The sequence below is a fragment of the Hyperolius riggenbachi genome, chromosome 7 (assembly GCF_040937935.1).
Source record: "Hyperolius riggenbachi isolate aHypRig1 chromosome 7, aHypRig1.pri, whole genome shotgun sequence".
Classification (NCBI taxonomy): domain Eukaryota; kingdom Metazoa; phylum Chordata; class Amphibia; order Anura; family Hyperoliidae; genus Hyperolius; species Hyperolius riggenbachi.
Window position 1 is genome coordinate 73,828,348 of NC_090652.1, and position 25,292 is coordinate 73,853,639.

The 25,292-nt window shown below is 45.8% G+C and overlaps 2 protein-coding genes across 6 annotated transcripts in view; one reads left to right on the top strand and one right to left on the bottom strand.

Moving 5' to 3' along the window:
- On the bottom strand, positions 1–17,767 carry CD2BP2 (CD2 cytoplasmic tail binding protein 2). The gene is made up of 6 exons (XM_068244101.1): positions 17,394–17,767; positions 15,189–15,324; positions 12,493–12,650; positions 5,355–5,931; positions 3,145–3,239; positions 1–318 (listed from the first exon to the last, which is right to left on the bottom strand). Exons 1-6 carry the CDS (start codon positions 17,463–17,465, stop codon positions 208–210), a joined length of 1,149 nt encoding a protein of 382 aa, XP_068100202.1. The 5' UTR covers positions 17,466–17,767; the 3' UTR covers positions 1–207.
- The window catches only part of LOC137524347 (sesquipedalian-1-like), a 15,507-nt gene continuing 7,625 nt past the window's right edge, over positions 17,411–25,292 (top strand). The window contains exon 1 of one of the 5 annotated variants that reach the window (XM_068244103.1): positions 17,411–17,586. The gene's annotated coding sequence lies outside the window, so the exon portion shown is untranslated. The other 4 variants (XM_068244104.1, XM_068244108.1, XM_068244107.1 and 1 more) reach the window with 4 other exon arrangements.

A 25,292-nucleotide genomic window follows, 5' to 3' on the forward strand; every position in this document is an offset into this window, starting at 1 on the left:
TTTTAGTACAAAACCCTTTTATGCCATAACATCTGAGCTCACACATATAGCAGCAAACACACTGCAGAGTCCCGTCATCTCCTACAATAGTCACACAAATGTCCGTTCAAGCAGGAAGACCAATCCAGGGGGAAGAGCAGAGGCTTCTGGGTAGGGGGGAAGTGAAGGACGGCCCACATCCAGCAGAGATAGCCGCACACCGCGTCTTCACATGTATAGATCAAAGTCTATGCGCTGGGAGTTGTAGAACTGCCCACCAGAGCTGTTGATACGCCGACAGTACACCCCGTCTGCAAAGTAACCCTGATCCACCCAGTCCTGGGAAAGAGGATGCACAGTTAAAGTTGAGCCAAATAAATACAAGATTTCAGAAATAATATCTATTTTCTAACTTATAATCGTAAATAGCATTTTTTCAGCTGCATGATGACAAATATAAAATATTTTACATTTATTGGAGGAACCCCTCCCTTCCTTTCATATTGCCGGGACAGAATCCAGCAAACTGGTGGAGGAGATAAAAAACAAAACACAGGCTGCTACTGATGATGTCACAGGGGAGGTGATCTCAGCTTGTGTGAGATTTCACATAGACGCCCCTGTGAGGGAGAGGAGCTGATGGCAAACACATCCATGATCTAAAACCTCCTACTAAGCTCAGAAGTAATGGCTGCCACCTGTCTAACCCTAGTTGTGGAAAGAGGAGGGTGAAAAGCAGGCACTGAAATGCTCATAGGCTTGAAGGAGTGTATATTTATCTTTGTATGTGTCAGAGTGATGCAACTAAATATTTTGAATTAAAAAAAAAAAAAAAAAAAGTTTGGTTTGGGTCCGCTTTAATACACAGCAGGGAAGCACCATTAAATGTATGGGGGCATTTATAAATGGGAGTTTTATGCAAGTTCCTTATTTGCATGAAACACTATTTTACAAATATTTACAAGATGCAGAAAGCATGACAGTTTGCAAAGCATACTGGCTTACAAAATAAAAAACCCAGTACAGCTGGCAGGTCTGTAGGAACCCTAGTCTCAGCTTGTGTGATGCATGCCCTCTCCTGTGTGAGTCATTCTGCTGAGTAAAAATGGTCAATGAGATGCTTATATTTCCAGCTTCCACACAGTTTTCATGAAAATTGTTTGCACCTGGGAATTGGATCAATCAGATCCACTTCCTGCTGATTCTGATTGAGCTAAAGCTGCATTAAATTTGCATCTCATTGATCAAATCTACAGCACAGTCTCATTCAGTTTGTTTGAGATCAACAGGATTGTAGGAAGTTTTTTTTTTTTTATTATTCTTTTAACTACAGTAACAAACCTATCTCAAAATGCAAAATAACAGAAACTTCCTATTTCAGATACGATAAGGACACTATGACCAGAAGGTAATTGAACCGACCCTACCCATCCCCCATTGAAAAGTTTACACAAAGATATAAGCCTGTTATCTGTTATTTGCTGTGTGAGGGTCGGCAAGCTGTAAAATAAGCAGTAAATTAAAGCGGTATTGTCACCATAAAAATCTAATTTTCAACATCAACTGGTCTGAGTGTATTAAGTGATAAAGATGCTAATTCTGCATTCAAAACTTTTTCTGCTGTTATGGTTTGGAGTTATCACATACTTCAGGAGCACTGGCCCTAGTGCCAAACAGTGCCAAAGAGTTGAATGCTGGGAGTTCTTTTTATCTATAATATATTCCTCCTCTTCCATTTATTTCCCTGCCTAGCTGCTTATCAGAAACACCCTCTGATTACTTGTGTTTACAAGCAAGGCTGAGGTGACTCAGTGATTGGATGTGTAAATAAAAAATATAGACAGTGCACTTAGTATACACCTCAGTGGGAGTGTCTGAAGACTCTGGGAGGAGGGCAGCTAATGAATACACAATGAGCAAGAGAAGGGAGGGGGGAAAACAAGAGTCAGGGAGGATATGATGTCAGCATTAGCTTGGCAAAATGGCCACTGCCTAGAATAGGATTTTTTGCTTTTCCTTTATAAAATTCTCAGGAATCATTACGTGGATAGCACAATACATCTGTTATGTAAGTCGAAGTAGTATTTATCTACTTACATATGTGTTTTTTTTATTTCTAGGTTAGCATGGGTGTCGCTTGTTCTTTAATACTGAGCTGGGTTTAAAAAATGAAAAGGGCAGAAGTGATGTAACTTTTGGCATCACAGAGAGATAGTAAAGGTGGAAACCAGCAGAAATATGGTTTTCTTTTTTTTTTATATCACATTTCTCTTAAATCTAACAGTGAATGCTGAAAACAGGATAGGTAAACTACATTTCTTATTGGATGATTTATTTTATATTTTTATTGATTTTTATTTTTCCCAGTTAAGATGGAGTTTAATCGCACTATAGTGACATACAGTAAAGCAGAACCCAGTAAATTATTCAGGATACTGTACCAACTTTTACAGCAATTTTCCTGGTTTAAGCCTCAGATACACTTCCTATAGGTATATATTATATGTAACCCCTCTCAGTGATGTTTAGCCTAGGCTGTTTAGCTATACTAAAGCGTATGTATCAGTACGCAGTGGGTGAGCTAGGCGCAGGGTGAGCCGAAGGACGCCTCTCCCTGCTGCTGCTCAAATCTCCGGCGGCGTTAAATACTATTCCCCCCGAGTTGTAGCAACTCTGAAGTAGGAGTAATTCGGGGTCCGGCAACCCTTATGCACCCAGCGTAGTATAACATTACTGCTATGGCGGCGCCTTGTTTCCACGCTGAGCACGGTGTGCCGAAACCACCTGCTTCGATGCTAAATTCTCATCCTAGAGCATTCTGGGAGTTCAGAAATATTTTCTACTGGCTTCAGAACTCTCAACAAACAAACATTCTGCAGAGATCACCTGACTGGACTAAAGAGGTCGCTACCAGTGATACATTTCAGAATGTAAATCGGAGTGAGGAAATATTTTACAATGGGCAAACACTGACTAAATAATTAATAAATGAATATTGTAAAAAATAAGCAATTTTTATTAATTACGTTTTTTTCACTACAGTTCCTCTTTAAATCTTTTCTTAGCAGTGACTACAATAAACAAATCTACAAAGAAAAACAAACACATATCTCACACACTTTAAATACTGTAGATGGCATCACAGCACAAATGAGCGAGTTTTACCTGCATCTGAGTGCTGGTGAATGGTCCGTACATCTCCGCATTATCTTTATTCTCCCATTTATATTCCCACATCACCTCCTCAATTATTGCTGCTTCTGCCAGAAAGAGGGAAGAAAGAGGGTTACTGCATTCCAGCAATAATACAACTGGGATTACCACATCGAGGAACACACTAACTAGGGTTACCACTTGCTGGAACACACTAACCGCGGTTACCACTTGCTGGAACACACTAACCGCGGTTACCACATGTAGAAACACACTAACCGCGGTTACCACATGTAGAAACACACTAACCGCAGTTAACACATGTAGAAACACACTAACCGCGGTTGCCACATGTAGAAACACAGTAAGGCCTGGTTCACATTAGCGTTCGCTATCCGGATTTTCCGGATCTGATCCGGACCGCATACTGTACAAACGGAACGTACGTTCCGCATAGCAATGCAAAGTCTATGCGGACGTTCACATGCGTACGTTCCGTACAGAACGGAGCCGGATCGGATCAGGACTCCGGAGGCTTTTCCAACATGCGCTAATTTTTGGGTCCGGATCATCCGGCCCACGCACCCGGACCGGATCCTGACTGCACCATCCGGATATAGAAACCAATGGGGAACGGAAAGCACAGAACACACTGGAGACAACACCGGACGTTCTACCCCACTTCCTATGCGTATTTATAGCGGCCATTTCGGATGGGGGCACATGGGCCCAGCATGTCTGGAGTGGAGCAGCAGTGACACACGTGCTGGAGCTGTTTGGCAGTATGTCGGAGGTGGAGGTGAGGCCTACAGCGGAGGACCTGATTCTACAGGTGCACCAGGTGCACCTTCTGCAGACCCCAACAATTTTATGGTAATTTTGTTTATTTTTTACCCCACGGATCCGGATGGCAGCCTGATGCATGCCTGATGCAAACGGACCGGATCCGGATCGAAACCGTACGGTTCCGATCCGGATCAGGTCCTGACCCGGATCCGGTCCGTTTGCATGCCAAAACGGAAGTGTGAACGGGGCCTAACTGGTGTGTTACTAGATGCAGAAACACACTAACCGGGGGTTACCACATGCAGGAACACACTAACCGGGGGTTACCACATGCAGGAACACACTAACCGGGGGTTACCACATGCAGGAACACACTAACCGGGGGTTACCACATGCAGGAACACACTAACCGGGGGTTACCACATGCAGGAACACACTAACCGGGGGTTACCACATGCAGGAACACACTAACCGGGGGTTACCACACGCAGGAACACACTAACCAGGGGTTACCACACGCAGGAACACACTAACCGGGGGTTACCACACGCAGGAACACACTAACCGGGGGTTACCACACGCAGGAACACACTAACCAAGGTTATCACATGCAGGAACACACTAACCAGGGTTACCACACGCAGGAACACACTAACCAGGGTTGCTACATGCAGGAACACAACAACCCTAATTACCCCATCCAAGAACACAACAATCGGGGTTACCACATACAGGAACTCAACAACTGGGGTTTCCTCATGCAGGAACGCCAAAATATAATGAACCCTCAAACGCACACACACTTGCTGTACATCCCAAACCCCCCAATTCTCAACAAAACTCCCACTCACACTGTTAGTCTTTAATCAAACTACATTCAAATATGCAAACAAAAAACTGTTGATTCTATACCAGACTGTCAATGAAATTCATAAATACAAGCAAGCCCTCAAGCAAACTTGCAACAAAATGTTCTCAGGCGAACTCACATTGTAACCCACACTCTTTATTCACAGCCCAAACCCCATCCTCAACCAGATCTCTGATCCCATACTAAACTTTCAGCTAAAGACCAAAGCATTCAGCCTCCACTAAACCATTAGCTTTCAATCATCAAACCTCTCAACTACAATCAAGTACCAAAATCTGGATTCTAACCCTCAAGCAAACACACAGCCCAATTCCTCCAGAAAGCTTCAATCTTCAACCAAACCGCAATCAACCCCCTAATCCAACAAAAATGACATTCAAGCCCCTAACCCCTGGATCCCCACCCTTCAAATTTCAGCATAGAATTTCAGCACAGAAGGTTGCAGAAATATTTTTGCCATCATATAATTAATCAGTGAATATGAACATCTATTATGTGAAATAACTGGGTCTTCCCTCCATTAATCCATTGCCATGGGCCTTACAGGTAATTTGCTGGGCATCACCTTGCTTTTTCTGAAGCTTCTCATCTTCCACCTCATCAGCGAACATGTCCAGGGCGGGTGGAGCGGTCATACCTCGTAGCCGATATGCTAGTTTCTCATAGGTCTCCTGATACACCTCATAGAATCCCAGTGCCACCATCTGATCAGCCAGAGAGATAAGATGGTCCAGAGGCTGAGGCTCCTTCTCCACGTCTTCCTGAGGACTCTTGCCTTTTTCCTTGTCCGTCATTGCCGTCCTCTCATCCTCCATCTTGTGCTCTTCTGCTGCATCAACCTCCTTCTGTTCCCCATCTAGCTCTTCAGGTGCTGGTGATGGAAGCTTTCTGTCCAGAGACTCTGATTTGTCTTTCTGTCTATTAGATCTGTTGTCCCCTTTGGCACGCCGAATCTTCTTGATCCGTGGCCTCTTGTTAGCCCCTCCCAAACGCTGGATGCCTTTTGCTACTGTTTCACCAGGCAACATCACCTTTAGGATATCCTCCAGTAATGTCTTCATCTCCAGAGGGGCCCGGCCCTCATCAGTGTCTGAATCTGCACCAGTGTCAGGAGGGGGAAATTCCCTCTCCTTGATTCGAACCTGGCAGAGAAGAGAAGATGCAGTGTTAGGCTAGAGATCCACTGTGCAGCTTTCCTCATTTGATAACGGCAGTTATCAAATGTAAACACAAGACACATTCACGTTTGATAATGTGCAACGTATGTTACTTTGCAACCAATTTCCATGGTGAAAATTGAAATGTGAGTAGCCTTAGTTTGTTAAATACCCATTTGAAATAGTCTTTTCTGATGTGTAGTTTTAATGCTTCAGCTTACGAACACAGTTGGGTGTGCAAAACACACGTTCTCCACTGCGCTCTTTTGTATTTTTGCTTGCTACGAGCCCGCCTTGGTGCATTTAAAGTGAATCAGAGGTGAGAACGATATGGAAGCTGCCATATGTTTCCTTTTAAACAATACCAGTTGCCTGGCTGTCCTGCTGATATATTTGGCTGCAGTAGTGTCTGAATCACACCAGAAACAAGCATGCAGCTAATCTTGTCAGATCTGACAATGTCATTAACACCTGATCTCCTGCATGCTTGTTCAGGGTCTAGGGCTAAAAGTATTAAAGGCAGAGGATCAGCAGGACATCCAGGCAACCGGTATTGCTTTAAAGGGAATAAATATGGCAGCCTCCATTTAGCTCTCACCTTGGGTTCACTTTAAAACCAGTGCGGAATGCCTTTTTCTGAAAAAGGCATGTGTGGCAGTTATCAAAAGCAAGCAAAAACGCAAATGCAAACACATACCAGTATGTTAAAGAGACTCTGAAGCAAGAATAAATTGTTATTTATTTTTCAAAGACTTTCAAAGTCGTGGATTTTGCTGCCCTGGGGAGGTAGAGCTTTGAGCTGTAGCTCTGCCTCACTGCAGTCAATCTGCCCGCGGATCTCCGCCTCTCTGTGAAGGAAGATTGAGAGGGGCGGGGAGAGGCGGCGATTGACTTCTTTAGAGGCAGAGCTGCAGCACTGAGCTCTGCCTCTTTCAGGAAGCGTTGCCCAGATTTTCCCCCGGGGACTTGGGGGGGGGGGGGTTTAAACCCCTCGTTTTGCCGCTGGAATGCAGCGTTTCACCTCTTATACTTCTTAAGAAAACTAGCAGGTAAAAATAACTATTTATTCTCACTTCAGACTGTTTAATTTTGCACCAAAATCTGGACATGAACAACACAGGACTCTCATGACTGGTATTTGGGGACCTGAGAGAAGCGTCCCTGCTAATGTGCTATGCAGCGTGGAACTGATGTCTTTCCTAAAAAGTGAAGGGTGAGGTCCCCTAATAAGTTGTGTTAATGTGAGTTGCATAAGTTTGCAGCCATTGTTAGTAATGTGAGCTGCATTAGTTCTAATTGCACCCCTATCAGCTGCAATTAGCACAATTGTGCCTTCAAGAGGCTTCTTAGCTCTATGCAGCGAGTGTATATCAGGTGCATCTAGGTTAGATGCACTACCATTTCTGTTTCTACTGGTGTAATCTCATGACTGGTAAGCTCATGACAAAATGACAAAGCTACAGAAGGGTATTACGTGAAGAATTTTGCCTTCTGTTATACATTGGTATTAATCGGCAGGCTAATAGAACCTGCTTGATCACTAGGGATATCAAATCTAACCCAAAGAAGTTTTACAAGTACATCAACTCTAAAAAAAGAAAGGTTGACTGTATTGGACTCCTAAAGGATGAGGAGGAGGGGGGGGGGAACGGAACTCAATGGTAGATGACCAAGGTAAGGCAAAGTTATTAAATGCTTTCTTTGCTTCTTCACAAGGGAAACAGCACTGTTGCAAATTACAGATGCAGAAGAGTCTCAATCTTCCAACTGTAATATTAAATACTTAACGCAGGAAGAAGTGAAGGCAAGACTAAATAAATTAAAAATAGACAAGGCACCTGGCCCGGATGGCATTGGAGAAGGACTTAGGAGTGCTCATCGACAACAAGTTAAACAATCGTACTCAATGCCAAGCCGCTGCAGCTAAAGCGAACAAAAAAAAATTGGGATGCATTAACCACTTGCCGACCGCCCACAGCCCATGGGCGGCGGCAAAGTGGATGCCTTAAGGACCGCAATACGCCTTAGGGCGTTGCGTCCTTTTCCTATGCCGGGGGAGCGATCGCGTCATTGATGACGCACGCTTCCCCCGGCAACTGGCTCCGCCCACCCGCCGTAACATCCCGCCGGCCATACGGAAGCGCCGGCGGGATGTTAACCCCGCGATCGCCGCTACAAAGTGTATAATACACTTTGTAATGTATACAAAGTGTATTATACAGGCTGCCTCCTGCCCTGGTGGTCCCAGTGTCCGAGGGACCACCAGGGCAGGCTGCAGCCACCCTAGTCTGCACCCAAACACACTGATCTGCCCCCCCCCCCGCCCACAGCACCCCTCAGACCCCCCCCTGCCCACCCCCCAGACCCCTGTTTGCACCAAATCACCCCCCTAATAACCCATCAATCACTCCCTGTCACTATCTGTCAACGCTATTTTTTTTTATCCCCCCCCCCCTGCCCCCTCCTGATCACCCCCCACCCCTCAGATTCTCCCCAGGACCCCCCCAGACCCCCCCCCCTGTGTACTGTATGCATCTATCCCCCCTGATAACCTGTCAATCACCTGTCAATCACCCATCAATCACCCATCAATCACCCCCTGTCACTGCCACCCATCAATCAGCCCCTAACCTGCCCCTTGCGGGCAATCTGATCACTCACCCACACCAATAGATCGCCCGCAGATCCGACATCAGATCACCTCCCAAATCCATTGTTTACATCTATTCTCTCCTCTAAACACCCACTAATCACCCATCAATCACCCCCTATCACCACCTGTCACTGTTACCTATCAGATCAGACCCTAATCTGCCCCTTGCGGGCACCCAATCACCCGCCCACACGCTCAGATTGCCCTCAGACCCCCCCCCCCCCCCCAAAGGTATTCCGTTAGGAGTATGGTGAGTTCATAGAAGTTTTTATTTTTTTGTCACAAGTTAGCGGAAATTGATTTTAATTGTTTTTTTCACAAAGTGTCATGTTCCGCTAACTTGTGACAAAAAATAAAATCTTCTATGAACTCACCATACTCCTAACGGAATACCTTGGGGTGTCTTCTTTCTAAAATGGGGTCATTTGTGGGGTTCCTATACTGCCCTGGCATTTTAGGGGCCCTAAACCATGAGGAGTAGTCTTGAAACCAAATGTCGCAAAATGACCTGTGAAATCCTAAAGGTACTCATTGGACTTTGGGCCCTTTAGCGCAGTTAGGGTGCAAAAAAGTGCCACACATGTGGTATCGCCGTACTCAGGAGAAGTAGTATAATGTGTTTTGTGGTGTATTTTTACACATACCCATGCTGGGTGGGAGAAATAACTCTGTAAATGGACAATTGTGTGTAAAAAAAATGAAAACATTGTCATTCACAGAGATATTTCTCCCACCCAGCATGGGTATGTGTAAAAATACACCCCAAAACACATTATAGTACTTCTACTGAGTATGGCAATACCACATGTGTGGCACTTTTTTGCAGCCTAACTGCGCTAAGGGGTCCAAAGTCCAATAAGCACCTTTAGGCTTTACAGGGGTGCTTACAATTTAGCACCCCCCAAAATGCCAGGACAGTGAACACACCCCACAAATGACCCCATTTTGGAAAGTAGACACTTCAAGGTATTCAGAGAGGGGCATGGTGAGTCCGTGGCAGATTTCATTTTTTTTTGTCGCACGTTAGCAGAAATGGAAACCTTTTTTTTTTGTCACAAAGTGTCATTTTCCGCTTACTTGTGACAAAAAATAATATCTTCTATGAACTCACTATGCCTCTCAGTGAATACTTTGGGATGTCTTCTTTCCAAAATGGGGTCATTTGGGGGGTATTTATACTATCCTGGAATTCTAGCCCCTCATGAAACATGACAGGGGGTCAGAAAAGTCATAGATGCTTGAAAATGGGAAAATTCACTTTTTGCACCATAGTTTGTAAACGCTATAACTTTTACCCAAACCAATAAATATACACTGAATGGGTTTTTTTTTTAATCAAAAACATGTTTGTCCACATTTTTCGCGCTGCATGTATACAGAAATTTTACTTTATTTGAAAAATGTCAGCACAGAAAGTTAAAAAAATCATTTTTTTGCCAAAATTCATGTCTTTTTTGCTGAATATAATAAAAAGTAAAAATCGCAGGAGCAATCAAATAGCACCAAAAGAAAGCTTTATTAGTGACAAGAAAAGGAGCCAAAATTCATTTAGGTGGTAGGTTGTATGAGCGAGCAATAAACCGTGAAAGCTGCAGTGGTCTGAATGGAAAAAAAGTGCCTGGTCCTTAAGGGGTAGAAAGACTGTGGTCCTCAAGTGGTTAAAAAGGAAAAAAAAAAAAAAAAAAAAACTTGAGATGCTAGCATAATATTGCCTCTGTTTAACTCTCGTAAGGCCACATTTTGAATATGGAATTCAGTTCTAGGCACCACATTAAAGATATTGCAGTTTTAGAGCAGGTGCAGAGACGAGCAACAAAATTGATACTGGGATGGAAGGTCTCACTTACCAAGAAAGGTTAGATAAACTGGGTTTATTTAGTCTAGAGAAAAGACGACGTAGAGGAGATCTAATTAATATGTATAAATACATCAGAGGACAATATAAAAGCTTGGAGGATAAGCTTTTTGTCCCTAGGCCTGCTCAAAGGACTAGAGGACATGATCTGAACATGGAGGAAAAATGTTTTAGCCATTTATTTAGGAAAGGGTTCTTTACAGTAAGAGTGATTACGATGTGGAATGCATTGCCACAGGAAGTAGTTATGGCAAATTCTATACCTGCATTTAAAGGGTTCTTAGATGCTTTCCTTGCGTTGAAAGACATCCATGGCTACAATTACTAGGTAATGCCCAATGATGTTGATCCAGGGATTTTATCTGATTGCCATCTGGAGTCGGGAAGGAATTTTTTTCCCTTTTGGGGCTAATTGGACAATGCCTTGCAAGGCCTGGAACCCACTGAAATCCACAAACGCAACCGCTAGCGTTTTGTCTGAGCGGTTTGCAAGCGGATTCATGCGCGTTTTCGGTCGCGTTTTGCAACAGTGTATTTTTTTGCTCAGCGGTTGTGTAGCGTTTTGCGTTTTTATCCTGATTGGTCCTGTGAATTATTTTTAATTTTGTTACAGTGTACTGAACCGCAAAACCGCTCAGTTTAGGTTTTGCTGAGCGTTTCTGCTAGCGTTTCAATACTTTACATTGAAGCGCTAACGCTCCCAAAATGCTGCAGGTCCTGCGTTTGCGTTTCTGGGAAACGCAAACGCTCCTGTGGAAGTTGCCCCATCCATTATCAGCTGAGCGTTTTGGCAAAACGCTAGCGTATCGCAGCGCTGCCAAAATGCTCAAAAAAATGCTCTTGTGGGTTCCAGCCCTAAGGGTTTTTCTCCTTCCTCTGGATCAACAGGGATATGTGAGGGAGCTGGCTGGTGTTGTACTTTGTTCTCTGGTTGAACTCGATGGACGTATGTCTTTTTTCAACCCAAATAACTATGTAACTATGATCAGCTGGCTAAACCATGCCATAAGGATTATTTGCTCCTATTGATATTAGCCAGGTGAGATGGTGCAGGGGTACTGCTTCTGCCCTTGCGAGTTTGACTCCTGGCTCCACCTATTGGCTTTTAAAGATAACCTTAAGTCATAAAAAAAAAAAAAAAATATGAGATGAACTCACCTGGGGCTTCCCTCAGCCCCCTGCAGCCGATCGGTGCCCACATAGAGTCGCTCTGATGCCTCTGGACCCGCCGGCGACGACTTCCGGTTTCACCACAATAGCAGCATAGGGGGCGATATACAGGCTGGAAACGCGAACAATCACTCGCGTTCCCATGCCTGTCGGCCGGTGACAGCGAAACCGGAAGTCGTCGCCGGCATGTCTTGGAGCATCGGAGCGGGGCTGCGAGGGCACCGATCGGCTGCAGGGGGCTGAGGGAAGCCGCAGGTGAGTTCATCTCATTTTTTTTTATGACTTAAGGTTCACTTTAAGGTGCTCATACATCAGGTGATTTTGTGGGCCGATTGACCATCCGATTTGATAATTTTATCAAATAAGAGGAAAACCAGTGTTGCAACATGTCCCCCTGTTCGATGTTCTGATCGATTTCGGCCCTAAATCGGTCATAGGATCAACCGGACATGCTAGAAAATCTCTATCCAAAGTGCTCGATAAAGTACACGGCGATAACTGCTTTTGATATAGTGACGACAGACGTGCCCCCCAGGTAATGTCTCCCTAAGTGTAAAGTGCCCATGTGCTGCATTTTATAATCTCACCTGCACAGCACAGTTGTCGCCTCCTCCGCGATAGCCTGTAGCACCAGGCATGTGTGATATCACACACGTGCCTGGTGCCATGTGGCAAAAGCTATTGTAGTGACAGCGGACACAACATGGCTAAGAATGGAGTCAGTAGACAGGTGAGATTTTAGAGAGCATGGGCAGGTAGCTGTCTCATGATAGGTTTGCCCATACACCTCCTGATGCATGGGCACTTTTGGAAAGCACAATATAGACAGAGTGTAGCATGCTGTGAGTGACAGCCAGGCCCAGCTTACCCAATCAATGTTGTCCAACCAGTGGTCTCGGATCAGAGCCTCCTTTTTCAGGAAGTAATTTCCTTCCGAATCAAAGTGTCCTTCCTCCATTTCCTCGTTCAGATTGAAGGGTGTGATCTGAATTCCCCCTTCTGACAGCAAGGTGGCGTTCTCCTGACCTAATTGGAAAAACAATAACCATGGTTGAGCATGTATGAAGTGCCTCCTGACATCCTCCAATGACTTGTGTAGCTGACCTGCACATATGCAAGCCTAGGTGGGTGCACAGCGGGGCACAGACGATAGCTCAGCCTGCAGTAATATTATAAAGATCAGAGACAATAGGTTGTGTTACTAAGGTTGGAGAACACAGAGAAACACAAGCAATGATGCAGACTCTATGCAATTTCCCACCCAATCGACGGGAATTGGGGAATTATTTCCGACATGTCTGATCCATTTCCGATCAAGAAAGGGATCGATTTTGCGAAGCTTTAAAGAGAATCTGTATTGTTAAAATCGCACAAAAGTAAACATACCAGTGCGTTAGGGGATATCTCCTATTACCCTTTGACACAATTTCGCCGCTCCTCGCCGCATTAAAAGTGGTTAAAGAGTAACTGTCAGGCTGCAGAAGCTAATTTAAACCTCTATTCTCCTGTGTTAAACAGTTTAGAAGGAAGCCCAAAAGCAATTAGTGAAGATAAAAATCTCAGTTACCTTTGATGTGTGCTTATCAGCAAGTCTGTTATTCTTAAGAAGACGCAAGACGCATACCATACTGCAAAGCATTCTGGGGCTCTCCCCTTGGCTGCTAATGAGACGTTACAGCAGCTTGTAATCGCGTAGCACTGATAAATCTCGGGCAGACTACACTGCAGGAGTCAGCTATTGTTCCTAGCCACATGGCTCATTAATATTCACTGCACACTGTGTTATTTAGTACAAGCTTATCTGTGATCAGGAAGCAGGCAGGACATGGCGACACATTTGACAGAAAAACATGGAGCCTGCCAGGAGCATCTATCTCTGCATATACTATATACAAATTCTGTGAAATCCAAACGTGGACAGTGAAATGCATATGTAATGTAAGTACAGCCAATCTTTAGCTACTGATATATGTGTTTATTTTCTCTGAGACTTTATACCTAACAGCTCCTCTTTAAAACAGTTTTAAAAAGTTTGTTTATAAGCAAACAAAATGGCCACCAAAACAGGAAGTAGGTTGATGTACAGTATGTCCACACATAGAAAATACATCCATACACAAGCAGGCTGTATACACCCTTCCTTTTGAATCTCAAGAGATCATTTGTGTGTTTCTTTCCCCCTGCAGTTCTCATGCACTGAAGTTTCAGGCTGCTCTTTTCTTCCTGCAAACAGCTTTGCCTTTGTGTCTGTAATTCCTCAGTATGTGAAAGCCCAGCCAGCTCAGAGGACGATTTATCCAGCTTGTAAAAGATAAGAGAGAAGAGAGAAGCTGCTCTAATCTAAATAATACACAGGCAGTGTGCATAGAGGGGCCTGGAAGGGGGAGTTCATAGCAGAACCACAACACTGAAGAACTTGGAAGCCTTCCAGACACAGGCTGACAAGTCTGACAGGGGAAAGATACATTGATTTATTACAGAGACTGTGATAGTAGAAAGTGCTGCAGTAAGCCAGAACACATTAGAATAGCTTTTGGAACTTGTAGGATGATAAAAAACAAGATGCAATTTTTGTTACGGAGTCTCTTTAAGAAAACACTTCCCTTTATCGATCGGGAGCAGTTTGGACATGTACACACAGTACAACTTCCTGTCTGATCCCCTGTCAATCGAAAGGGAAATTCCATGGTGTCTTCCTAGTATTACACATTAGGCTTAATTTAATAAACTGCAGCAGGCCTGGCGTGATGGACCATTTCATGACATCACTATGTGATGTCACTTTCCAGTAACCACAGTGACTGCAGTGTGTTGGGAGATGGAGTACGGAAATGAGCTCCAAAATGTCATGCGTTGTGGTATACTAAGGCCTCTTGTACAGATCTGATATTTTTTAACATGGAAAAATACTTCTGGTTCCTTTATGAAGGCTGAATATTGTATTTTACAGCATTGGTCCGTTTGGGAAACATCCAGACTGGTAACTCCAGTCTTAAAGTGAACCCGAGGCGAAAATAAACTGCTGAGATAAACAATTAGATGTATTCTCCTACTCCTAACAATTACTAAGTACCCCATGTTTTTATTTTATATTTAAACAGTTACAAAGTAGGTTAAATGTTTTATGGTCTCTAATCAGTGGCAGCCTATTAGGTGCCCCAGAGTTAGAAAAAGGTCAATAGTTCATGTATTATATCTCTCCCTACCTTCAGAAGTTTTATTCTGCCAGGAAAACTTTTATGGCTGTAAAGACAGAAGCTGCCACTTCCATGTCTAGAAATTAACAGGCAGCAAAATAAATCAAGTAAAACAGCTTGGTTATTCATATGTTTTGTACTGTGCATATGCATGTTTATCTCATCATGTCACATATTGCCTCGGGTACACTATAGGCCAGGATGGGAGAGTTCTCTGCCTCTGTGACCTAAGTATTGGATTCCTTCATATATTTTCATTTGCCTTTCAACTTCTGCCCTTTCCATGCCACATGATACACAGCAAAGCACTGCAGATAAAAGTACTGGTACATTAATCCGACACAGCTGGTACAGGCCCGGCACTCACCCTCCACATCCTCTGGGGCCAGCATGTTGTACTTGGCCGAGTCTCCAGGTCCCTCTTCTCCATCATCTTCCTCATCACTGTCCAGAGAATGCTTCTCTTTGAAACGGCTGCCAGGACCCCCAACAGTCTCTGGGAACTGCAGAAACAAAGTAGACCCACCACATTACTTAGCCTAAAGCTGCTGCTGACTGATCTTGCAAATACTTCTGCACTGTTCTTGCTTTTTTTTTTAATTAAAATGGTATTTCAAAATTGCCACGCTAAACCTCTGAATTCCTAGCTAGACATCAAGGAATCTTGTCTCCTCGAAGTGCTACATTCATTGTAAAATTGGTGCCACTCTTCCCTGGACGTGGCAGACCTCTCCAAAGGCCAGAAAACTGGAGTATTGGGTCAGACATATATTTTTTTTTTCGTTTCAGTTCCGCTTTAAGAAGAATGTGCAATGTGCTTATGTGCAAATGGGTCAGAAAGAAAATGCTAAAAGTACTGTGCTTGCCCATTTTAAAGGTGCATGGGCAGTGGTCAACACACCCCACAAAAAGACACTGACCCGCTTGTGCAAGTAGAAAGGATACAGTGTGCAAAGAGCCAAAACCAGTAGAAGGAACAAGCCTGCCACCAGACCTGGGTGAAGACATGTGTGGCGGTGATGGCTCTTTGCATGGTGTATCCTTACTACTTGCACAAGTGGTTCAGTGTCCTTTTGTGGTGAGTGTTGACAACGGCCCATGTGACTTTAAAGGAATACTATAGGGGGTCGGGGGAAAAGGAGTTGAACTTACCCGGGGCTTCTAATGGTCCCCCACAGACATCCTGTGCCCACACAGCCACTCACCGATGCTCTGGCCCCACCTCCGGTTCACTCCTGGAATTGCAGACTTTAAAGTCTGAAAACCACTCCACCTGCACAACCGTGCCCTCACTGATGTCACCAGGAGCGTACTGCGCAATCCCAGTATGGTCTGTGTCTGCGCAGTACGCTCTTGGTGACATCAGCGGGAGTGAGGACACTGGAACGCAGGCGCAGTGGTTTCCAGACTTTAAAGTTTGAAATTCCAGACGTGAACTGGAGGCGGGGCTGGAGCAGCAGTGAGTGGCTGCACAGGCACGGGATGTCTTCAGGGGACCATTAGAAGCCCCGGGTAAGTTCAACTCATTTTCCCCCGACCCCCCTACAGTATTCCTTTAAAGGTGCATGCATAATACATTTAGCACTTGCAACTGTCCATCTTTTGGATGAAAAATCCCTCTATGGGAACCAAACCCCTGTGTCCCTCTTTCATACTTACTTGTCCTTTCTACTGAAAAATGTGGATAACCTGACTCTAAACTTTGTTCCATCAATTAAATTGATATATTTCCTATTTTCAAATATTAAAATTAAGAAAAACTAATGATGATAGAAAGGACCAGTGTGGTTTGAATGATAAAACAACATCTGGTTTTGCATTCTTTGTGATATGCATGGCAATGGATGTGGTGGGAGCATTGTTAAAGGTGTGGCAGGGGCAAGCCCCTTTTTCTGTTCTCAAAAAGTTGAGAAGTATGGGGCTCAGGCAATAGGTGAGATGTCTGAGGACTGGGGCAACATAGTGACAAAGTAAAGGCAGAGATCATGCAATAGGCAGGATGTAAGAGGACTAGGACATCATAGTGACAATGTAAAGGCAGAGATCAGGCAATAGGAGGGATGTCTGAGGACTGGAACATCATACAGTAGTTGCAAAGTAAAGGCAGAGATCAGGCAATAGGCAGGATGTCAGGGGACTGGGACATCATAGTGATGATGTAAAGGCAGATATGAGGCAATAGGTGGGATGTCAGAGGACTGGGACATCATAATAACTATGTAAAGGCAGAGGTCAGGCAATAGGCTGGATGTAAGAGGACTGAGACATCATAGTGACAATGTAAAGGCAGAGATCAGGCAATAGGAGGGATGTCTGAGCACTGGAACATCATACAGTAGTTGCAAAGTAAGGGAAGAGATCAGGCAATAAGCAGGGTGTCTGATCAGTGGGATATAATAGGGACTATGTAAAGGCAGAAATCATGCAGGAAGCACTTATGTAACTCATGGAAGACGCCAGATGTATGCATATATTACATATATAATAATAGAACAACTGTACAACTGTATGCATGGCTAAAATACTACAAGTGTCACTAATATCAGGAGTACACCTCCCGTCTCCTCCTTACCCTCTTCTTGGGTGCTCCTCCCCCCTCCTCAGGCTGCTCCTCCTCCTGGAACGTCACCTTCCTCTTCATCATCTTCCCGGGTTTCGGTAATCGGTTCAGAGCTCACTATGATGACGTAACTGACGTCAAGGCGGCGCCGGAAGTGTCGCACAGGATCTGCGCGCTACAAGGAGGAGTTGTTGGGAGCCGTGAGGTGACGTCACGAAGCGGGTTGGGAGATTCTCCTAGAGATACAGAAGGCTGGCTCCACCCTTGACTCACAGCAGTTTCCATGGACACAGAAGCACCGCCCGGTGTAATGTCTGATTGCGCTAGTGCCCGAAAGCTCCCTTCCACACTGAGTAGCACGCATGCCCCAAATTTTCAGGGTAGACAGAGGATCCCCCGAACGCCCTATATGCCAAATTGCAGCCCCCGAGACCCGCTGGTTCCCGAGGCTGATTACAGAAACCTATCTCAGGAACCAGTGGAGCTCGGGGGCTGCAATTTGGCATAGAGGTAGTTCAGGGGGTCCCCTCCATATCCTGAGAATTTGGGGAGTGTAGGATGTGTGGGAGCGGAGATATTTAGTATTTTACCACCAGCAGCATCATTCAATAGGACCAGTGGCCGGCTGGCCGCACAGTCTCCTACTGCGCATGCGGGGCAGCGCAAATTAACAGGCAGCGCAATCAGACACAACACCTGTAATACCGGTGTAATGTTTGATTGCGCTGCCCGGAAGCTCCCTTCCATACTGAGTAGCACGCATGGTCACTTGCTCAGTGTGAAGTTAATGATGTTGCTGGAGATAAAATACGAAATATCTCCGCTCCCACACCTCTTACACTCCCCAAATTTTCAGGGTAGGGAGGGGAACCCCCGAACGACCTCTATGCCAAATTGCAGCCCCTGAGACCTGCTGGTTCAGGAGATAGATTACAGAAACCTATCTCGGGAACCAGCAGGTCTCAGGGGCTGCAATTTGGCATAGAGGTCGTTCTGAGGGTCCCCTCCCTACCCTGAAAATTTGGGGAGTGTAAGAGGTGTGGGAGCGGAGATATTTAGTATTTTACCTCCAGCAGCATCATTCTATAGGAAATGTGGCCGCACAGTCTCCTACTGCGCATGCGGGGCAGCGCAAATTCACAGGCAGCGTAATCAGACACAACACCGGTCCCACCACACAGCGGAAGGAAGGATAATCATTTTATGACAGAAAAAACAAGCAGCTATAGCTGAATTATTGCAGATTTCCTTCTGTTTTAAGAAGACAAATACACCAATCCTTTTATGTACCTTGCTGGAGACGTTCTATGTGCCCCTCCCATGGCCATGCTTCAAATCTACTGTTTCTGAACCACGCCCCTCTGACGTTGGAGCACCTGAGCCATCTTATTATTATTATTATTTATTTATATAGCACCAACATATTCCGCAGCGCTTTACAAAATACAGTATGACAACACGGAACATAGTTACAACCAGATCTCAGAATTCAAAAGATAAACACACCCTTGTCTCTCACCGGGAAAGCTACCAAAATGCGATCACCAAGAAAAAATCCTCCTACCTATCACAGGAGATCGCAAAGGCCGCCAACAGACCAGCCCAACTATTCCGCACAGTTGATAGACTATGTAATCCATCCTGTCTAAAACCCACTATAACTCCCTCAAAGGAGCTATGTGAGAAATTTGCCTGCTACTTTGCTGACAAAGTATCTTCTATTCGGTCTCTCATTCAGTCCACAGCACCCAAGACTCATGCAACTAATGGAAATAGCTGCAAAAACAACCTAACACCCTGGACTGATTTCAAAAGTATTAGCGAGGAAGAGATCTCAGACACCCTCTGTCGTCTCCGCCAGACAACCTGCGACCTGGACCCTGGGCCAACTAAACATATGCTGAAATGCCCTGACCTGCTTGGTCCAGCATTTCACAAAATAGTAAATTGCTCTCTGCAAGCAGGGAGGTTTCCTACCTCTCTAAAAGAAGGAATCATCAAGCCCCTTCTCAAAAAACCTTCCATGGATCCAGATGCTATGAGCAGCTACAGACCTGTCTCCAACCTCCCCTTCTTAGGTAAAGTTATTGAAAAGGCTGTCTATCTGCAACTTGAAACCAGGCTGTCAGTAAACAACATCCTGGACCCTCTACAATCTGGCTTTAAGAAACACCACAGCTGTGAAACAGCCCTCATCCAAGTCTGCAACGATCTGCTCATGGCAAGGGACAGAGGGGAATGCTCCATCCTAATCCTGTTGGATCTCTCAGCTGCTTTTGATACAGTTGACCATGAAATCCTGCTTAACAGACTGCAGGAGTACTGTGGCATCAGTGGATCAGTCCTTCAGTGGTTCAGATCATTCCTGACTGACAGAACACAGAGAGTATCCCTAGGACCTATAATGTCCAAACCTGCACCTCTACAATTCGGAGTGCCACAAGGATCAATCCTATCCCCTCTGCTGTTTGCAATCTACATGTTGCCACTCGGTACACTTATCCAACGACATGGCCTGACGTACCACTGCTACGCCGATGACACACAGCTATACCTGTCCTTCAAACCTGGTGGAACAGACCCTACCCCAAAAACAAACTCTTGCTTAGCTGAGCTTCAGGCATGGATGAATGATAACTGGTTAAAACTGAATGCTGACAAAACTGAGGTCCTGTTTGTCCAAAGCCAGTGCTCGCCATCAAAACAGCTCTATCCTAAAGCAACACCAATCAGGATTGGGAATTCAGACATAAACAGCTCCAACCTTGTGCGCAGCCTTGGCGTACTAATCGATGGGGAATTGAGTTTCAGAAACCAAATTTCATCTGTAGTTAAATCTTCCTTCTTTCATCTGAAGAACATTGCAAAGATTAAACATCTGATTCCCCCAGAGGATCTTCAAACCCTAGTCCACGCCTTCATCACATCACGGCTGGACTACTGCAATGCCCTTTATGCTGGCCTCCCCAAAAAAGACCTGCGTCGCCTGCAATTAGTGCAGAATGCTGCTGCCAGATTGCTAACAAACCAGCCTCGCCACTGTCACATTACACCGATCCTTCGCTCACTGCACTGGCTACCAGTAGAATGGAGAATACTCTTCAAGATTGGACTGCTGACATTCAAATCCCTGCACAATCTGGGCCCTGGATACATGAAGGACTTGCTGAAGCTGCACCACACCTCTCACAACCTCAGATCAGCAAGTTCTATAAACTTGGTCACTCCCAGAGTGCACCTCAAAAAATCTGGAGACAGAGCCTTCTGTCATGCTGCCCCTACTCTTTGGAACTCCCTACCACACCCAGTAAAGACAGCACCATCCCTGGAGCCATTCAAATCCAGACTGAAAAGCCACCTGTTTAGCCTGGCATTTCCAGATTTATAAAATTCTTCCCCTGTACCACGATGGTCGGAGCCATGCTTATGCGCTTTGAGTCCCACGGGAGAAAAGCGCTTTACAAATGTTATTTGTTGTTGTTGTTGTTGTTGTTGTTGTACAACCAAAAAATGTACAGCAGTGTCTCAAGCAGCACAAATATTGGAACAAAAACCGTAAACATTCCTTCCTCAATACCTATAGTGTGAACCACGCCCCTCCAACTCTCTTGTGTGTGAGCCACACCCTCCTTACCTCAAATGTGTGAGCCACATCTTTCTGTATGTGACCTACCCCTCTTTCATCCCTATTTGAGAGCTGGAAGGCCTTGTTCACAACATAAAAAACGCTGACGCCAGCGGTTTTCGTTTTTGTGGGCGTTTTTTTTAGCGCCTCGAGGCGCTTACCTCCGCTTTAGCATTTATGCTAGAGTTTTTCTAAGTGCTTTTCGCAGAGCAATTCTTTTTTACACTTCCTGACGTCAATAAATACAATTAATAAAATACAAAGAATAAATGTATTTATTCTTAAAAGCGCTCGGGAAATCACTATACAAAGCGGTTTTTACAAGCGCTTTGCGATTTCCATATACCTGCCATGATAGGCAAATCGCCCTAAAAATGGTACAGTCAGCACTTTGGTGAGCGGATCAGAATCAAACCGCTCATGTGAACACTTTCATAGGGAATCAAAATTGCCGGCGCTTAAAAAAACCCTTAATGCGAACAAGCCCTAACTCCTTCTTTCGTGTTTACAAGCAATGCTCCTGTCCATTCTGTATGCGGAACATATCTCTGGGCCCGCCTGTGTGTGACCCATGGCCCTCCTGTTCCTCCTTTGTGGGAGCTATGCCTCCTGCCCCTGTGAGCAATGCCCATCCATCCCTCCTGTGTGTGGGCTACACCTCTTGGACCTCGTGTGTGTCATCCCTCCTTTCTGTGAGTCACACCTCTTGGCCCTCCTGTGTGTTAACCAAGCCTCCTGTGGCGCCTCTGTGTGATCCCTCCCTCCTGTGTGTGGGCTACGACTCCCGTCCCTCCTACATGTGAGCCATCCCCACCCATCCCTCCTGTGTGTGAACCATGCCTCCTGTCCCACCTGTGTGTGGGCTACACCTTCTGTCCCTCCTATGCCATGCCCATCCATTCCTCCTGTGTGTGAACCATGCCCCCTATCCTGCTTGTGTGAGAGCCATCCCCTTCCTTTCCTCCTTTGCTTGGGCCTTGCCTCCTGTCACTCCTATGCCATGCCTATTCATCCTGTGTGTTAGCCGCACCTCTTGCCCCCTCCCCTCCATGTGAGCCATGCCTCCTGTCCCACCTGTGTGTGAGTCATCCCCATCCATCCCTCCTGTGTGTGGGCTACACCTCCTGTCCCACCTGTGTGTGAGTCATCCCCATCCATCTCTCCTGTGTGTGAGCCTTGTCTCCTGTCCCTCCTTTGACAGCCATGCCTCCTGTGTGTGAACCATGCCTTTGTCTCTCCTGTGTTTTACCAATGTTTCTCCTCCACTTCTGAGTGTGAACAATGCCTCTTGTCTCTCCTGTGTATGAGCCATCCCTTCCTGTGTGTGACCCATGCCAGGCTTGCACAAGCTCTGTCAGTTCTGTTACAACCAGCAAATAAATGCACAACTTCAAACTGTTATGATGGGAGGTCCCAAGAGCAGTGTGTAATGCTGTGCGTCACCAACAGATGACATTTAACCAATCATCATTCTGTGTCCTGGTTTGGTAAAGTTTTGGGAACCACTTTTGTTTAGTTAGATGGGCACAGCACTCCTACTCTCCTTAAAGAGGGGCAGGGCCATGCGTGCCTGTAATGCATTTATGCCTGGTACACACCATGCAATTTACCATCAGATAGATGGGTCAATAATTTCCGACAGATCGTTTTTCTGATTGATTTTCTGATCACGTCTATGGAAATTGATCGGAAAAACGACGGAAATCAGATCCGACCTGTTGGAAATTATCTATTCGACCCATCTATCTGATGGGAAATTGCATGGCGTGTACCAGGCTTTAGGGGATACAGCAGGCCATAGGGCAGCAGCAGTCCTGCATTTACTGCTAGCACAGTGTAAAGAGGAGAGGGGTTGTGGTGCTGTTAGGGGATATGGCAGGCCATAGGACAGCAGCAGTCCTGCAGTTACTGCAAGCAGTGCCTGGGGAGAAAGTGGTTAGAAGAGGGGCCATGTGCTCCTGGTAAGGTATGGCAGGTCATAAAGCAACAACATTCCTGGTGCTACTGCTAGCACCACCTGGGGAGAAGGGGGTTTGTGCTTCTGTTAAATATTATCGACTATAATATCCCTCCTGGTTGTGCTGTGCAGTGGCGTAACTAAAGAGCTTGGGGTTCCAGTGTGAGATTTATATGGATCCACAAGCACTCTTTTGATATGGAGCCCCAAAACCTACCAAGGACAGCTGCATTGCCGGAGAGGTGTATTTAAAGTAAGGAAACGGTTTGTTAAAGGACAACTGAAGTGAGAGGGAAATGGAAGCTGCCATGTTTATTTCCTTTTAAGCAATACCAGTTGCCTGGCAGCCCTGCTGATCATCTGCCTCTAATACTTCTAGCCATAGGCCCTGAACAAGCATGCAGCAGATCAGATGTTTCAGACATTATTATCAGATCTAACAAGATTAGCTGCATGCTTGTTTCTGGTGTTATTCAGACACTACTGCAGCCAAATAGATCAGCAGGGCTGCCAGGCAACTGGTATTGTTTAACAGGAAATAAATATGGCAGCCTCCATAGTCTTCTGACTTCAGTTGTCGTTTAAGGATTACCACTATGCAATGCACATATAGAGGTGTTCATGACCAGCATAGTGTCAATGAAAAGCTAATAAGATGGATGAGGAAGGGCCCCTGTGAACCAGGGTCCCCGGTGCGGTCGCATCCTCTGCATCCTTGTTAATGCTGCTACACCATAATGTACACTGACCTCTAACAGCAGTACATGGAAGGGTGGAGGGGAAGCTATTGTGGGTGAGGTAGGTGAAGGGTGTGCAAAGTCCTGTCTACTACTTCATATTTGCAGAGGTTTATATCTTTGTATGCAGGAGCACCCATGTTGATTTTCTGTATCCATTTATTAGATACAGAATATGTGTGCTGAAAGAAGTTGTGTAGAGCAGAACTGCCTTGCTGTTAGTCACAGAGGAAGAGGAAGATCTAACTGAGATAACTGTCCCGCTTCTCCTTTCACTTGATTATATCACACTGTACACAAAGCCTGAACTCTACTGTGCACAGTGCACACTACAGACACCTCATACTTCCACTCACCTCCCAGAGTGCACTGCAGCCTCAGGTGTGCTGACCAGGTAAGACCCTCCCCCACCCTGTGCAGGAAGTGCCACACCGAAACAGAGAGATTACAGGTAATCATGAGAGAGAAAGAACTGGGGGCTGAGGGAGCTCAAAGGACCCAAAGAAAGCACAAGATTACTGAGAGAGGACAGAGAGGGACAACAGGGGACAAAGAGAGGGACGGTACAGGGAGATAGGGCAGGGGACTGAGAGAGAGGGAGGGGACAGAGAGGGAGAGCACAGGGTACAGAGAGAGAGAGAGAGAGAGGGGACAGGGAGAGGGACGGTACAGGGAGATAGGGCAGGGGACTGAGAGAGGAGAGGACAGGGAGAGGGCAGGGGACTGAGAGAGAGGGAGAGGACAGGGGACAGAGAAGAGAGAGAGAGGATGTGGACAGAGAGAGGACAGGGGACAGAGAGAGAGAGAGGACGTGGACAGAGAGAGGGCAGGGGACAGAGAGAGAGAGGGAGGACGTGGACAGAGAGAGGGCAGGGGACAGAGAGAGGGAGGGCACAGGGGACAGAGAGAGAGGGAGAGCACAGGGGACAGAGAGAGAACACAGGGGACAGAGAGAGGGAGAGCACAGGGGACAGAGAGGGAACACAGGGGACAGAGAGAGGGAGAGCACAGGGGACAGAGAGAGGGAGAGCAAATAGCAGCCCAATATATCACTGCCTGCCACCAACTGAGAGGAACATGATACCACATGGACTGTATAACCCCATACCTCCCATTCCATATGGACTGTATATATATATATATACCCCCCTCCCCTATGGACTATATATCTCATCTCTCCATACCGTCCATTACATCCTCCACACTCCTATGGACTGTATACCTATATCCTTCCCTTATTCCCACAATCTCCCCCCCATGTCAATGTTTTGTTTTGGCAATGTATAATGTATTCAGTCCTGACAATAAAGCTTATTTGGATTTGGAGCACAGGGGACAAAAAGAGAGTACAGGGGACAGAGAGAGGAAGAGCACAGGGGACAGAGAGAGGCAGAGCGCAGGGGACAGACAGGGGGAGAGCGCAGGGGACAGACAGAGGGAGAGCGCAGGGAACAGAGAGAGGGAGAGCGCAGGGGACAGAGAGAGGGAGAGCACAGGGGACAAAGAGAGAGTACAGAGGACAGAGAGAGGGAGAGCGCAGGGGACAGAGAGAGGGAGAGCGCAGGGGACAGAGAGAGGGAGAGCGCAGGGGA